Source organism: Motacilla alba, chromosome 3, assembly GCF_015832195.1.
Source record: "Motacilla alba alba isolate MOTALB_02 chromosome 3, Motacilla_alba_V1.0_pri, whole genome shotgun sequence".
NCBI lineage: Eukaryota > Metazoa > Chordata > Aves > Passeriformes > Motacillidae > Motacilla > Motacilla alba.
The window spans coordinates 68887428-68902017 of record NC_052018.1 but is presented as its reverse complement, the minus strand read 5'-3'; the positions used below and the strand labels follow the sequence as shown (position 1 = coordinate 68902017).

At 35.2% G+C, this 14590-nt stretch overlaps 1 protein-coding gene across 10 annotated transcripts in view; it reads left to right on the top strand.

Moving 5' to 3' along the window:
• The window catches only part of RYR2 (ryanodine receptor 2), a 382187-nt gene that overhangs the window by 165096 nt on the left and 202501 nt on the right, over window positions 1-14590 (top strand). For all 10 annotated transcript variants that reach the window (XM_038130404.1, XM_038130398.1, XM_038130396.1 and 7 more), the window contains 2 exons: window positions 4261-4360; window positions 7756-7852. In XM_038130404.1, coding sequence (XP_037986332.1) covers window positions 4261-4360; window positions 7756-7852 — 197 coding nt within the window. The remainder of the gene's footprint in view (window positions 1-4260; window positions 4361-7755; window positions 7853-14590) is intronic.

Below are 14590 nucleotides of genomic sequence, written 5' to 3'. Positions count from 1 at the left end.
ACCCACGCTCAGCCATGAGGTAGCAGAGTAGATGGTTTTCATTGTAATGGTGAATTTCCAAGTATCTGTGGGTTTTAGCTTCTACTCTCCCTTTCCTGATAGCAAGTTTATGATGAGTGAAGGAGTTGGAATTGTTTAGGACATTGCTGTAATCTTCTGTCTTTATCAATGAAAAAGTTCCCTTAACATTTGGGTTTGTGGGCCAGCTGGTTAAGTGCTGTGGAAAAAAGTAAAGAAACCAGGATTTTTTTTAGTACTTTAAACCCTTTGGAAATTTCTTGGACTTTGCCTAATTTGGATCAGAATTTAGATAATAATATTTTGTTCAGAAGTTTACCTGTTTTTATTCAAACTTTTTCAAAGCTTTCATAGATGTTTCAATGAATATAAATATATTGCCAATATAAAACATAAGCACAAACCCCTAATCCTATAAAAATTTCACACAGATGCACTTACTACTTTTAGTTCTGTCCAATCGCTTCCTTGCTTGTGAATAAATATTTGTATTTGTTTTGACTATTTCTATATAATTCATTGTAACAGAATAATATTTAAATGACTCGGGTAATAAATTTTAATAGAAATGCCATGTCATAAGTAGGAATTTAAAAAGTGTTTTTGTTTCTAGAGACTGTATTTAGTTTAACATCTGAATTTTGACTGAAGTTTGCTAATTCATTGGGTTTTTGATGCAAATTTTTTCCTTCCTAATTAAAAAAAATTAAAAATGAAAAGGAGTATAGTATTTTTTGGGTTTTTTTTTACTTTTTTTTATGGTTTTTTTTCCTTTAGTTATAGGTACAAGTACATTCTTGTGCACCTGTTGTGGGAATGGTGTCTGTCCAAGACTTGGAACATCTCAGAATTTCTTGGGTCATTTGAGGATAGGTGCCTGAATAGTTTGAAACTGCTTTTCTGTTGGGATCAGTGTAGTAATTTTAAGTCAGCAGTCAAGGGCTGCCTGAGTGTCTGTGTACAGGAAAGGAAAGGAAATAGCTTTCATCTATCTCTGCACCAGCTGGTACTAAGAAATCTGAAGGAGTGTGGTTGACGCTGTGGTTGTGCAGTACTTAAGCATTCTGAGAAATGCAATGCTTTATACATAGTTTTCACAATCTACCAGTAAATAATGTTTTGGGTTTTTTTTTAGCTATTCTTGCTGTTTCAAATGGCCTCAGATTGAAGACAGAGTTATCAAACTGCAGATAAAAATAGATATTGCTACATGAGCTGTCAATATTGGCACACCTTAGCCAGAGGAAGCCTGAAGCAAAAGTTTTCTATTATTTAGGTTTTTGTCTTTTCACACATGCATGTTTTGGAGAAGAGAAACTTTCATGCAGACTGTGAAATTTAAAAGCTCTAGTTATTCAGAGCTCTTGTAAATGCAGCTATGCTGCAGCAATCATTGCTAGAGAGCTCTTGTGGAAATTACCATCTGATTCCCAAGCTCTTCAGTGAGCTTAAAAACACTGTGTTCTTTTTGAAGACCTAGGGACAGAGTTATGATTATGTTACTTTGCTGCAGAGCAGTATAGAGTTTACAATATGTCATTAAATTCAGTTGGGAAACCTGCAGTATTCTGAGAGATGAGTCTTGGAGTTTATCCTTGAGATAAACTGCCTCTGAACAGTAGTGTTAACCCATATTTATAAAATATCATGATTTAAATCTGAAAAGTGATGAAAACCCTATTGCGAGGTAGATGCTGGTTTAGGAGATTATCAGTCTATCAGCAGGGAAGACAAATCTAGCTCTTTTCTTGAATTTGAACCAGTGCAGAAAATATATTATTTGGTTGAGACAACCTGCCTGTAGCGGGGAAGACCTATATGAAGATTAGACTGGGCAGCAGGATTCCTGAACCCAACATATTTCTGCTTTTCAAATGCTAGTACATTACCAAAAGACATGCTATGCATGTGGTTCTCATCAACAATGGCAACCTTCCACTTCTGACAGATGCACTGATATGCCAGGTATCATATATCTCTGCAGCATGTATGGAGGCTGTTCAGCACCAGTCTGAGTGTTATGTCCATGTCCTGGACATCGTGTTACAGAACTTGTTTCATTTTGATAGCTTTATTGTGCTGAAAGTATGAAACCAAGCAGGTAAACTCCAGTAAGTTATAGACAGAGAGCAGATTGCTTTAAAACAACATTGAGATAGTAAGACTATAGCAGTAAAAGCTTAGGCAATGCCAGGATAAATACTGGCATCTCTAATCTTTTGGGATTTTCTCATACATTTGACATAACTGAATTCTTGGATATCCCTTAACAATATATTTTCTCTACATGGTAAAAGCTTTTACCGTTTTCTATGAATGGTTCCAGAGAGTGAACACTGTAGTTTATGGAATTGTAAATGGTAGAACCCTGCTGTCAATTGTAAATTTAAGGATGCTGCAAAGAATCTAGGGAAGTGAGGATAAGAAGCAGAATATACTCTGCTTTGGAAGTCATATGTTGTATTATTTGAACTATATTTTTTAAAGTTATAATTAACTGGTCACTCACCTTGAGACATCTGGATTAGAGTTGGAACTGGAATCCAATAAATGGATGAAAAGTACAAATACTCTGAAGAGAGATATCAGCAATGTATTTTTTGTTCAGTGTCCTCTCTATAAAAATGTAACACTTATTCAATTGCTATTACTGTGCGTGAAAATAAGTTAATTAACATGTACAGAAGATGCAGTTAGAAGTGCTCTGTTGATGGTGGATCTAGACAACAGAGGACTTCTCCTCATTCTCTTTTGTCTATCCTGAATGAAGGGTTTTCCTTGAAAATTAATATTCCTGCTTTGGCTGAACTGCTTGTTGCCACTAGCTGGATCTATGTGGTGATCTTAGAAGAACCCTAACAAAATGAAGACCCAGAGGGCAAAAATAGAACTGGAGCTGTGCTGCAGATCCTAATCTCCCTTCGTGGCCTGCCATTCACAAAGTTATTTAACTGCAGTAAGCGAAGAATAAAAGGCAAAGAACTAGTTTGTTCATTAATGTTCTCCATGATGCGCTGAGTGGCTCTGGTGCAGTGTAAACATGGCTTTTGTGAGAACTCTTATTTTGCAGGTCATTAGCTGTTATGGGACCCTTCCAAATGAGCTGATGTGCTGTTTCTTGTACTTCTGTACACCCAGAAGTTGTGCAGTCAGGAAGACAGAACTCTGCATATGTCATGAGAATGTACCCTCTTCTGACTTCCACTGACATTTTTGTCTTTTGTGTCATTAATTAGTTTACCCAGAAGTTGTTAATATTGGTCCCAACATTTGGAAATAGAGACCAATACTGATCTACAAACCGAGTTACTTTCCAGTAGAATAAAATAAAGTTCTGATAAAAGCATCTAAATATTGCTGCACTTGAAAAGTTAGTACCTGGTAATATAAACAGTATGATTCAAAACAGCTGCTTATTCACAGAATGCTTGGTTCCATTGTCTTCTTGGCACTGACAATGGAAGTGGCTGATGGTGTGGGAGGGACAAACACGGGGGCAATACAAGATGCTTTGAGATAAGAATTTTTGAGACCATGCCAATGAACTAACAGGAACGCACACACAGAATTTCTGAGAAAAGACAGCACCTGTTGCACTTACGGCAAAGATCTGCAAGATTGGCAGAAGGTAGGGAGTAACACAGCCGAAGAGCATTCCTTGAATACGTAGGTAGGAGGTGAGCCTTCCATGGAAAGATTGTTTCAGTTTTGCTGGGATCTTGAGATCTTTGTTCAAGAATATATTTTGTGAACTGTCTTAAGTGGCTTGCAAAGTCAGGAGTTTGTTAACGTAATTTCTTTGACCTAATGGGAGTTTTAGGAAGCCAATGGCCTGCAAGAAATATTCAAGTGGTGAAATGAAGATTAGGGTGATATCCCAATATTCAAACTTCTTGGAAATTCCCATTGTATGTAGAAGGAAGAACACTAGTGTAAGAATCCCACAGCATTTAACAATTAGTTCTTCAGAGTGTTCATTAAGTCTACAATGCCAAGCAGCTAACTCTGTTCTGTACTGTTTCTATTTTTTTTTTTTTTTTGAGGCAAATATGCTTTACAATTCTAGCTTTACTTCTAATGTCCCTTGAGGAGTACCCAGGTCAAACTTTCTGTTTACTTACACAGTCAATGAAGACAATTAATGTTTGAAAGAAACAAGAGAATGTTTGGTACTATTATTGTATACTGTAATGAGATTTTCAACTAACCTCAAATAAAAGCCTCCCTCTTTCCTGGTTCTAGCATCTCTCTTATGGCAATGGTAGCTTACATGTTGATGCAGCCTTCCAGCAGACACTCTGGAGTGTAGCACCAATCAGTTCAGGAAGTGAAGTTGCCCAAGGTAAGATTGACTCAACTTTTATTGAAAAGACTGGCAGTAAATTAAATATTTAAGAAAATCAAATTATTATGCCAAGTGTGCAAGTGGGTTTCTCCTATATAAACATTGAATACAGTAAATAAATAAATAAATATACAGCTGTTCTGGAAACAGAGGGAAGATTATACTGAAAGTAACACTGATAGTTTTCTATGTATTTTTGTTGAATACTAAACAGCTCATTTAAATCTCATTTTGCTAAAGATATGATAACAATTGTAATATGTTTTTTGAAATGGCTTTTGATCCTGCTTTAGAATATTATCTCAAATTATTCTGATGTATGCAGTCATGGTTACGTGTTTCTGAGACTGAGTAAAAAATGGGCAAGAGGCTTGCGGAAGCAGGATGTGAAATCCTAAGACTGAAGATGGGAAATAGTTTTATGGGTAACATATGGTTGGAAAGAAAAACAAGAGGAGTGTAAAGACAGAAAGAGAACAGCTTTCCAGAACTATTTATTTTATTTAGGAATTAGGAACGAGTTTTAATGTAATTTCTAACATTGAAAGGACAAGGATCCCTGAATTTATGCCATACTGGTTCCACAGAGAAGAACAATGTTTTTCTGAAAAGTCTGTCACAATGTAAAGCCTAATGGATTCTACTTTCCTGCAGACCAACTGTTTTGAGTGGGTGTTGTAATAGAATCTGAAGAAGGTTAAAGCTGCAGGTCATTTCATTTTGTGTGATTTTTGGGTACTGTTTTTTAAAGAGGCAATACACTGAAATTTCACATCAATTCTTTTTATCTGGCATATTTTAAAACTCAGTCGTGAAATGTTCTTGCAACTTTGCTAATTAAGATATTAGGGAGACCATTGCTGTCATCTATTTTTTATACAGCCATTTGTATTTTTACATACGAGAATCACTCTGCACATACAGATTCTCTGACATGGTTTGTAGCACAAACCATTATTAAAAAATGATAGTGCATTGCTTGGCAGTATGCTTAACTTTATGGCAAAACCCCTTCTATTGATGAGAAGACCTTTTCCTTTTGCTCCTTCCTTTGAATTCCATTCTCCTTGTCCTCCCACTGCTGGCAGCGCTGGTGTGTCATTCTTGCTAATAATCCCTGTATGGTTTATGTGCTGAGAACCAGATTTGTGCTATGCCACATCTCCGCCGGGTGAACTCACTACTGAGACCTGCCTGTCTCTTTGAGAAGCAGAAATCCACAATGACACAGTGTCATATTGTGTACTCATACTCCCAGGAAATAATGTGAAAATGATGTAATGCAGTTTTTGTAGCTGTGCATTTATCTGTGTATATGTGCCGGCTCTTTGCTGCTATACTTTTCCATTTTCACTTTGCTTAGATATGGACATTATCTCTAAGCTAAGCCTGTTTCCTAGAGAAGTTCAGCTGGCTGGTGTCAGAAAGGATTAGAGCTAAGGCCTTATACTTGAAAAAGTGGCAACTGTTCCTGTAATCATGGTAGTCTTGTAGTGAAGAGAGAGTGAATCTCACACTAAGTGTGTAAGGCCTTATCTCTATGTCCTCTGTAAAACAGTAGCAAAACCAGAGAAAATTACCTCAAAAAGGAAGAAGAAAATAAACCTATTTTTGTTAATTTCTGTAAAATGCTTTGTCATATTCGTAACTAAAATATTAATGTATAGGAATAACTGCTCTACAATATCATCTCTTAATCAAAAATTCCCATTAAAATACATTAACAAACTATTCAGTTAAATGAAATTATTTTGAAGTGAAAATCCTGTATAATTAGTCTGTAACATGAACTAGGATATTGGAGGTAGTTCAAAGAAAATATTTTTTTTACATGCATTTCTGTAAAATTGGCTTATGCAGAAGTCAATTTATTGTTTAAGTCAAAACAGAGCTTTAGAGTTAAGTCATTCTGCTAATTCTGTGTGATGAAGTAGATGAGGGTTACGTTCAAGACAAAACCTAAATTATAGAATTATATTGACACAGGTCCATGTAAAAAGTAATGTATGTAACAACAGTTACCTGGGCATAACCTGCTGTGTCAAAATTATAAATTTAAAAAATCAGTGCTAAAATTTGCCACATAAATTCCAATTTTATACTGATCTCAAAGGTTTAAAAATTATATCCTGAAATATTACTTGATGTACTCAGGAAAAAGATTTAATGTCGTTTCAAAATAAATTCTTGAAAGGTGTGCAGTGTGACTGACGGGTCTTCAACACCATTTCCCTGTAAAGATCTGTCTTACTTCACAGCATTACTTATTAGTATAGACATTGCTTCAAAATATAATTCCAGGTATAACTTTTTAAAAATCTTGTTGCTGTAACACTAAAGCCAAGGACTGATGTTATGGCATCCCACTCAAATGTAGAATTTGATATTAATTGCTTTTAGCAAGAAGCGAAGGGAACAAAATGTTTACGTCTAACTTGTCAGACTGAAAAAATAGCATGGAATTGTGCTTAAAACCTACAAAGTTTTAGTATTCTTCAGTTGCTGATTATAATACAATAATTGCAGGATAATATAAAATTATATTTCTTTTTAATGTCACATCTCTAATGCAAAAAGACTGATGAAAAAAGATCTATTTTGTTAACATCTTTACTGACTCAAATTATGGCCTTATTTTCAGCTTCTGGCTACTAAGTCCTGGGACTTCAAATATTGTGATGATGCTGTGTGTATGGTCTGTGCCTTAGTTTGTGAACACACACACACACATACACACACCCCCCCCTGTACACTGTAAAGCCAAATGTTTGGCTGTGAACCTGCACATGCACTGGAAGTATTTGCAATATAGGAGTTTCCCTTTGGAGTCCAAATAAATCATGATTATTGGTTTTGAACTTTCTATCAATTAGAGTTTGGAGTGGATCTTCTCAGAAGTTTTTCTCACAGAGAATTTCCAAATACTCCAAAAAGTGCTTGAAAAATAATGAACTAACTAAATCAGTCTTTGTTTTTGTATTTTAACTAGAATTCTTACCTTAAATGAAACAAAAAGTGAGTAGGTAAGATGGAAGAGTTTCCCACTTTTTCTGTTGTAATCTGGGAGAGAAGTACTTGATTCCTTGTTTTGGTTGGCTCAGTCTTTTTCTGAGTTGTGGTAACTGTGTAGGATACCTTGCTTATGGCTTCTTTTTATCCTAATCCATCCTTCCCAAGTTGCTGACTTGGAGCTTTTCTCACTTGGCAGTGTTCAACTGGCTCCACAGAGTATGAGATATCTTCCCCTTCTGACTCTCTTTTTTTTATTTAATTATAAAATTCCAAACATAAAAAACTGAAATCAACCTGCTAGTATTTATTACAGATTGAACTATAATTGTACATGTTACTGTGTTTAGAGAAATGAACTCGATTTTCTCCCTTTATTCAAGGATACCTGATAGGAGGGGATGTTCTGAGGTTATTGCATGGTCACATGGATGAATGTTTGACAGTGCCTTCGGGTGAACATGGAGAAGAACAAAGAAGGTAGGTTTCCAGCTTATAACAGAATCATAGTAATGAATGTTGCTGAATTGTCAGTCATAATACAGATGCTTGAAAGATATTGTGATGAGACTTATTACTCCTAAGAACGAGTATTGTTGAGATAAACTTGGGATATGAGCCTTGTGTATTTTCTTTTCTGTATTGTTCAAGTCTGATTTCACTTACCAGATGTAAAAGGCATAGTGATTTTTGATAATTTACTGTCATTTTTCCTGATTTAAAAGCACTGTAAATTAAATATGTTGGTTTTTTCATCACAGTTTTTTTTCTGTAATTACAAAAAATTCCTCAGAACAGGGTATGTAAGAATACTGCCCTATCCTTCAAGGCAACTAATTTGGGATCTCAAGTCTACCTCTCATGGCAGTCTAGATATTAATTAATGGTTATTTTCTTGACTCAAGGAATCCTGGAATGGAAGTAGTGATGCCAGCCTGGTCTGTGTCTCTCTCTGTTAAACAAAAAATTGAAATAGTGAGAAGACTGACATAGTGAGTGGCATGTCTCAGAGGAGTGATTGCATCAGTCCTCTTTATTTGCTCTAATAACATATGTCCTAAGCTTCTTTTCAGTAGGGTAGTGTTGTATAATTTATTTCTACCTTCAGGCTAAATGTTGCTAAATATTACTAAATGTTATTTTAGAATAATTTGTTTAATGCAACATATTAGGTAGCTTTATTTCCATGACAAAGGAAGTGCTATTCATTAACTCACTCATCAAAATGAGTTTTCTTGGTTTGCAAACAGAAATGTGTTTTTTTATTTTATTTATTCTCATTTCTAAATATAAAGACAAGACTCTGGAAGCTCTCATCGCAAAATTCTTCTGTGAATTTTTGAATGTTAATGAGAAAAACCTCATAGTTTGCTTATACAGCTGGTGACCAACACTTCATGGATATTTCTTACTTCAGACAAGGGAATAGTTTTTGAATGCATAAGAGATTTTGTAATGCTGATACTTAAAATGTGATCTGTTCAGGTTTTAATTTTAGTTACCATATGAGAGTCATTACCCCTTGATCACTGCTATTATTATCCTCAGCCTAAAACTGAGGAAAACTTAAGGTGATAAATAAATAGGATGCTATAGCGTTTGCTCTTACATCAGTCTAAATCCTGCAAAATTCCTTTAAAAAATGTAGTTCCAGTGTAACTTCAGATTTATGGGGTGATCAAACACTTCAGTAATGAACTTCACTGCTTAAGAACACACTAAAAACCTGTCTTTTCTCAACAAGCTTAACATTATATGTAAAACACAATAGTGGAGTGTGAAGTTGCAAATAAGGAAAAAATTGATTTGCTCTACTTACACATTCACACGATGAATCTTCCTGTCCTATAGCATGGGAAAAATATGGTTAATTTCTTAATCTGCAGAGCAGTGCCTAGAAACAAATTAGAAAATTATATTTCTTTCTGTGGTGTCTGCAGTGTTCTGTATTTCTTTATACCTTTCCCGTATCTAAAATTCCTAAAGAAGCAGAGGTAGTAGGCAACAAATAGGACATACGTCTTTGCCTTTATTTTTCCTCATGGCAATGCTGAGAAACATTGCTTCTACGTGCTTTTAAAAACAGATTTGATCTTCTGAAATGTACTGTTGTTCAGGAACTTTCTTTAATAAACAAGCAAAATAAAAATAAGGTTTTTTTTTTGTTTTTCACAGTCTCATTTCTGAAGTTTTTCTATTTTTCTGAAATATTTTGAAGTATTTTTTACTAACAAATCCAGAATATAATCTATGTTTACTTTTAATAATATGGAGTTAGCTACAATCACTCAGTGACCCGTGTTTTCTCCTCTTGAATTATTAGTAATTTTAGTTATTGCTTAAAACACCTCTACTTCTATCTCTAATTAGGACTGTTGCCTATTCAAAATAAATTGTGGCTCCTTTTAGTTCTCAATATGTATGATACATCATTTTGATGGTTTTGGTTCAACATCTGGCAGAATTATGTGTAAATATAAATGTAATTTTGTCAGGTAGGACATTTTAAGACAAATTATTTTGTCTTTCAGTTTCAGTCCTGTAACTTCTGCACATGAGGCATAAAAACGTGTGATGTACTTGAAGTACAATAATTCCATATTATCCTGTCATTGCCTCTTGAAGTAGTCTGATTGAAGACAGATTATTGTGATTTTTTTTTTGGTTTGTTTTGTTCCAGCATACACCTGGAGAGCAGGTCGGCTCTGCACAATGGCAGCATAAAGGAGCACTGAGAAGTACCATCCCTGTTACGACTCACTAATTCCTCAATCTCATTTTTATTTTTCTGCAGAGGCTTCCTCTTTATGCCTTTTCAAATAGATAAAATATCAGACAATCCTAAAATAGCAGTTTTATTCTATAATATCACCTGATATCTATTTCAGGGAAAAAATAAATAGTTTAGACATGAAGTATGCTCCTAGACAGTGTCCAAAAATAACTGTAGTTTTACTCTGTTCTTAGAACACTGATACAATTGCATAAGTTTTAAGTATAAAAGTGTTTCAAAGAGTACCAAATTAAAGTACACCTTTTTGAGATATTTATGCTCCTGTACATATGAGAGTTGATACTCTCACTTAGCACAGTGGAGACTTATGAAGTAGTGACAGTGCAGATACTGTCTTTGTGATTACAGTGCCTAACACAGCTTCCTCTGAGTCAAGGTCATCCAAATCTACAGTGGAAGAGGCCTACTAGAGTGGCAGAAGGAGTAATATAAAAAGCTTATAAAATAATTTTCTGCATCTCAGTTTTTTCCCGAGTCTGTGCTGTGTTTCCTTGCTTAATTGTTGAGCTTGTGTGTTCCTCCAGGTGGGTCTTAGGTTGTGGTACTGTGATCCCTAGAAGGGTGAGTGGACTCATTGTATTGTGGAAGAGAGACTTTGCTGTTGAGTCAGACACTTAACTTTTCCTTAGGAAGCAGGTTCAAGTAGATGCTCCATGAAGTTGCTAGATTAAATTTGCTTTGTAATAAAAAAAACATTCTAATTGGAAGCAGTACAAATGGAGACATTTGTGGTAATATGATGGTTTACTTGATATTGCAGTAGAGGAATACAGTGGTATTATTTTTGAAGTGCCACAGGCAGGGTGAAAGACAACCTGGTAGTCTTCCCTCACTACCCAGCCAAAGAACAAAAAAAAAGAACAGACAAAAGATCAAGTACATGCATTTTCCCTGAATTAAATATAATTTGCTGCATATTCTAGTTAGAACTGTTACTGTTTTAAGGCAGCTGGTTTAAGCCTTACGCATAGAATGCTTAAACTGTGTTTTTATTCTTCAAAGTCTTTTATTTACGTCTAGCAAGCTAGACCAAATTTTGCAGTAGCTCTTTAAGTAAGAGTAGCTCTTTAAGTAAAATTTCAGAAGCATTTCCAGGTAGATTAAAGAATAGATACAGTTACAGACAGACAAGAAAAGGCCTAGTATTATCAGTTTGGTGTTCTTATGGTGGTTACTTTGATTTCCATCTTTAAAGCTAGGGCAAACTTCTGCAGCAGCACAGTAGCTGTGAATCCATATTTATCTTGACTCCTTTTCCTTTAGTCTCTGTCTGCATGGTTTGTGATGTAGGAGCTGATCATCATAGGAGGTGATATAAGCAGTTTGTCAGTAGGAATGAGGCAAACCCACCACAGTTTACTTGATTTACATATGGTTTTTAAATTTAAATAAAGGATTGCGTAGTCTTCTTTTTCGACCTTTTCCCTCCAGTTTCATAGAGGAGAAATTTGTTAATAATTTTTAATAGTACTTTTTTTTTGGTTGGAGGGTTATATATGATTATCCAGCAGAAGATTTAAATCATGTTTTGTTGACATCTTTTCCTATTGAAATTGTGTTTTTTTTTCCTTTTTTAAACCTGTTGTTTGGTAATTATAATATTGAGTCTTCATTTTGAATTCACAATATCAAAGGAATTAATACATTTAATTATGATGAGAGCTGTTCTTTAGAACATGTATATATTAAAGTGCTTCTGTGAAGTTGCTTTCCATTGGTTCAATCTGTGAAAAAAAATTAAAATATTCATAATAAGTTTATCACAATTTAATCAGTCAGCAGTTCCCTCCCCCCTTTCTTTTTGCAGTTCAGTTAAGTGGAATTGTTTTACATTTTTGACATGGTTGTATTATGTGTGTTATTTTTAGTTTCCTGTAGAAATGTAAGGTGGTTATTAATGCAGGCACAACTGTAGAGGTTTTGGATTGCTTTCTCATATTGGGGGGATATGTTTTGTAGTTGGGTTGGGTTTGTTTGTTTGTTTGTTTGTTTCTATTGGTGATTGGTTGGTTGGTTTACTGTGATTTTTTTTTTTGATGTTCCCAAAAAAGCTAATGGCAGGTAGAAGAAGAACTGTGTAATCAAAATTACGTGGTGGGTTTTTACTTTTTGATTAGGTTGTGGGGCTCGCTGTTGATTATATAACCATCTTTCATGTTCTTTTAGAACTTAAATACTTCACAGAAGTAGGGCTCTGATAGTCATAGTTCCCAGTCTAGAAAGGAACTATGAGTGTTTCCACTGCAATTAATTGGCATTTTGATTTGCAATATGTGTTTTAAAGTGATGACTGCAGTGCAATTTGGACCCTTCAGAAATATTTCATTATGGAAAGCAATTACCTGTGACATAGAGAAAAGTGCTCCTGGCTTTTCAAAGTATCATCTGGGCTGGAGCAGACTCCAGTTTCTCAAACCATCCATTCAGCATAGACCTTCATGAGGGAATGGATAAATGTAGCCCAATTTCAGAAGCAGTTTTACCATTCCTGCCTTTGAGACTTTCTTTGGGTGAAACATATTATGTTAAGGTTTTTGTAAATTACACTGAACACTTAGTGTTAGTCTCAGGGATGGACAGGCTTTTAAAGTGATGGTCAGAATCAGTATGACTTAGCTAATCCCTTTTTTATTTTCCATGCCATCCTCTGACACCTTTTCTTACAGCATTATGCACTAATGAGGTCTGTTGTACCTCAGAAAATTTGGGATCCAGCATGTGTGGAGTATGGTTTATGACTGAAATGTTAACTAAGAAAGTTTTCAATCAGCATAAGTCAATAACCTTTCCCCTGCATCCCAAACAACCCTTGAGCCTTGAATAATGATGGCTGTGCTTTTAAAAAATATTTTGAAAACATGCATAGAGTTCTTGAGTGACCAGTTTTTAAGCTAAAACCAGGCTTGCCTGTCATTGAGAGGAGTGGAAAAATTTCTTTCACTTGAACTTTGATAACCTATTTTGATTATATTAATTTGTGTGTGATCCGGGTACACTATTGTTCTTTATATTGCCCTGGTTCATTCCAAGCAACTGAGATTTGTTCAATTATTTTCTTGGTGTGGAACTTAGGATTTGCAGTTTCTTCAACCAAGATTACTTCAGCAGTATCAAAACATTGTCATTTAATGTAATTTCTTTTAACCTCATTTAATTCCCATTTGTAGTCAGTGAGTTGCAGTGAAATGATTGCCCTCTCTCTGCTGAACAGTACTTTAATAAGAATATAAATTCAATAATGTTTCTCCAGGGGGGTTGACACGTGGTAGTCTATTTTAAACCTGTGTAATTAATTCATTATTGAAATTAAAGATGATACATTCAGATACGGAGCTTTCTTTTTGATGTTTACTGTCTCTTTGCCCCTGCATCCCCTCTTGGATGGACGAGAGCTCTGAGAGGGAGCCGGGGAGAGCAGGACCCGGTCCCGCCAGGGCTGTGGCGCTGTCCGTGGTGCTGCACACGCAACCCGGACACAGGGAGACAACTGCCGTGACCACTCCTGGCTCTGGTTTGGATTAAGGCGAATTAAATAGAGGAACGACATAGTCAGGAAAAAGATGGAGTTTTAAATTCAACTTACAGTCATAGGTCAGACCAAAAAATGGTTTAATTACACCAACTAATTAACTAGATGGAGGTTAATAATAAAAATTTACTGAAAAGTCTCAAAGGTTCTGAATTGCTTATAGATATTTTATATTGAAATTAGGGTAGTTAATATCCTTAATCTATATGTGTAGAATATATGGATAAAATGTATTGGAAAAAATAGAAAAAAAAGTCACAAATTAATATGGTGGGTATGGCTCTTCCAAGCTTTGAGGAAAACTAACACTCATAGATTCTTGTCCTCTCCTTTTTTTCTATCCTGTCAATGTAAATCTGTAGTAAATCTAGATAGTCAGAGAATTTTTGTGTGTTACTTCATATCATTAAAAGAATGTTTCATTTGACCTAGCAGTACCAGTACCTGATATGACCTACTAGTAGCAGCTTCCAGAAAAATTCAAATGTTTTGAATCATCCGTCCTTTTCAGCACTGGTCTGTCATCAGAAGTATATTAAAAAAAAATGAGGTGCACCCTCTCAAATAATGATATATAGAGCAAGTACTAAGGAAGTACCAGAACTTCTGTTACTGTCTTTTAGCCTTTACTCCCTCTCTTGCTGCCGTACCTGGTCCTTCATATGGAACTAACTGACCACCCTAGAATCATTTTTATTTCCTCTAGTAAACAAGTCATGTGTTTCTATTTAGGATTTCTTCTATCTCTTTCCCGTTTTCTCATCTTACATGACCTTTCTAAGACTGATAGCTCCCCTTTGAAGGAAGAGAGAAAAGAATAATGGATAGACAGTAATGTAAAAGTAAACTACTTCATCCATGAGAAGCCATTCTTTTAAGGTTAAAATGGGAGGTT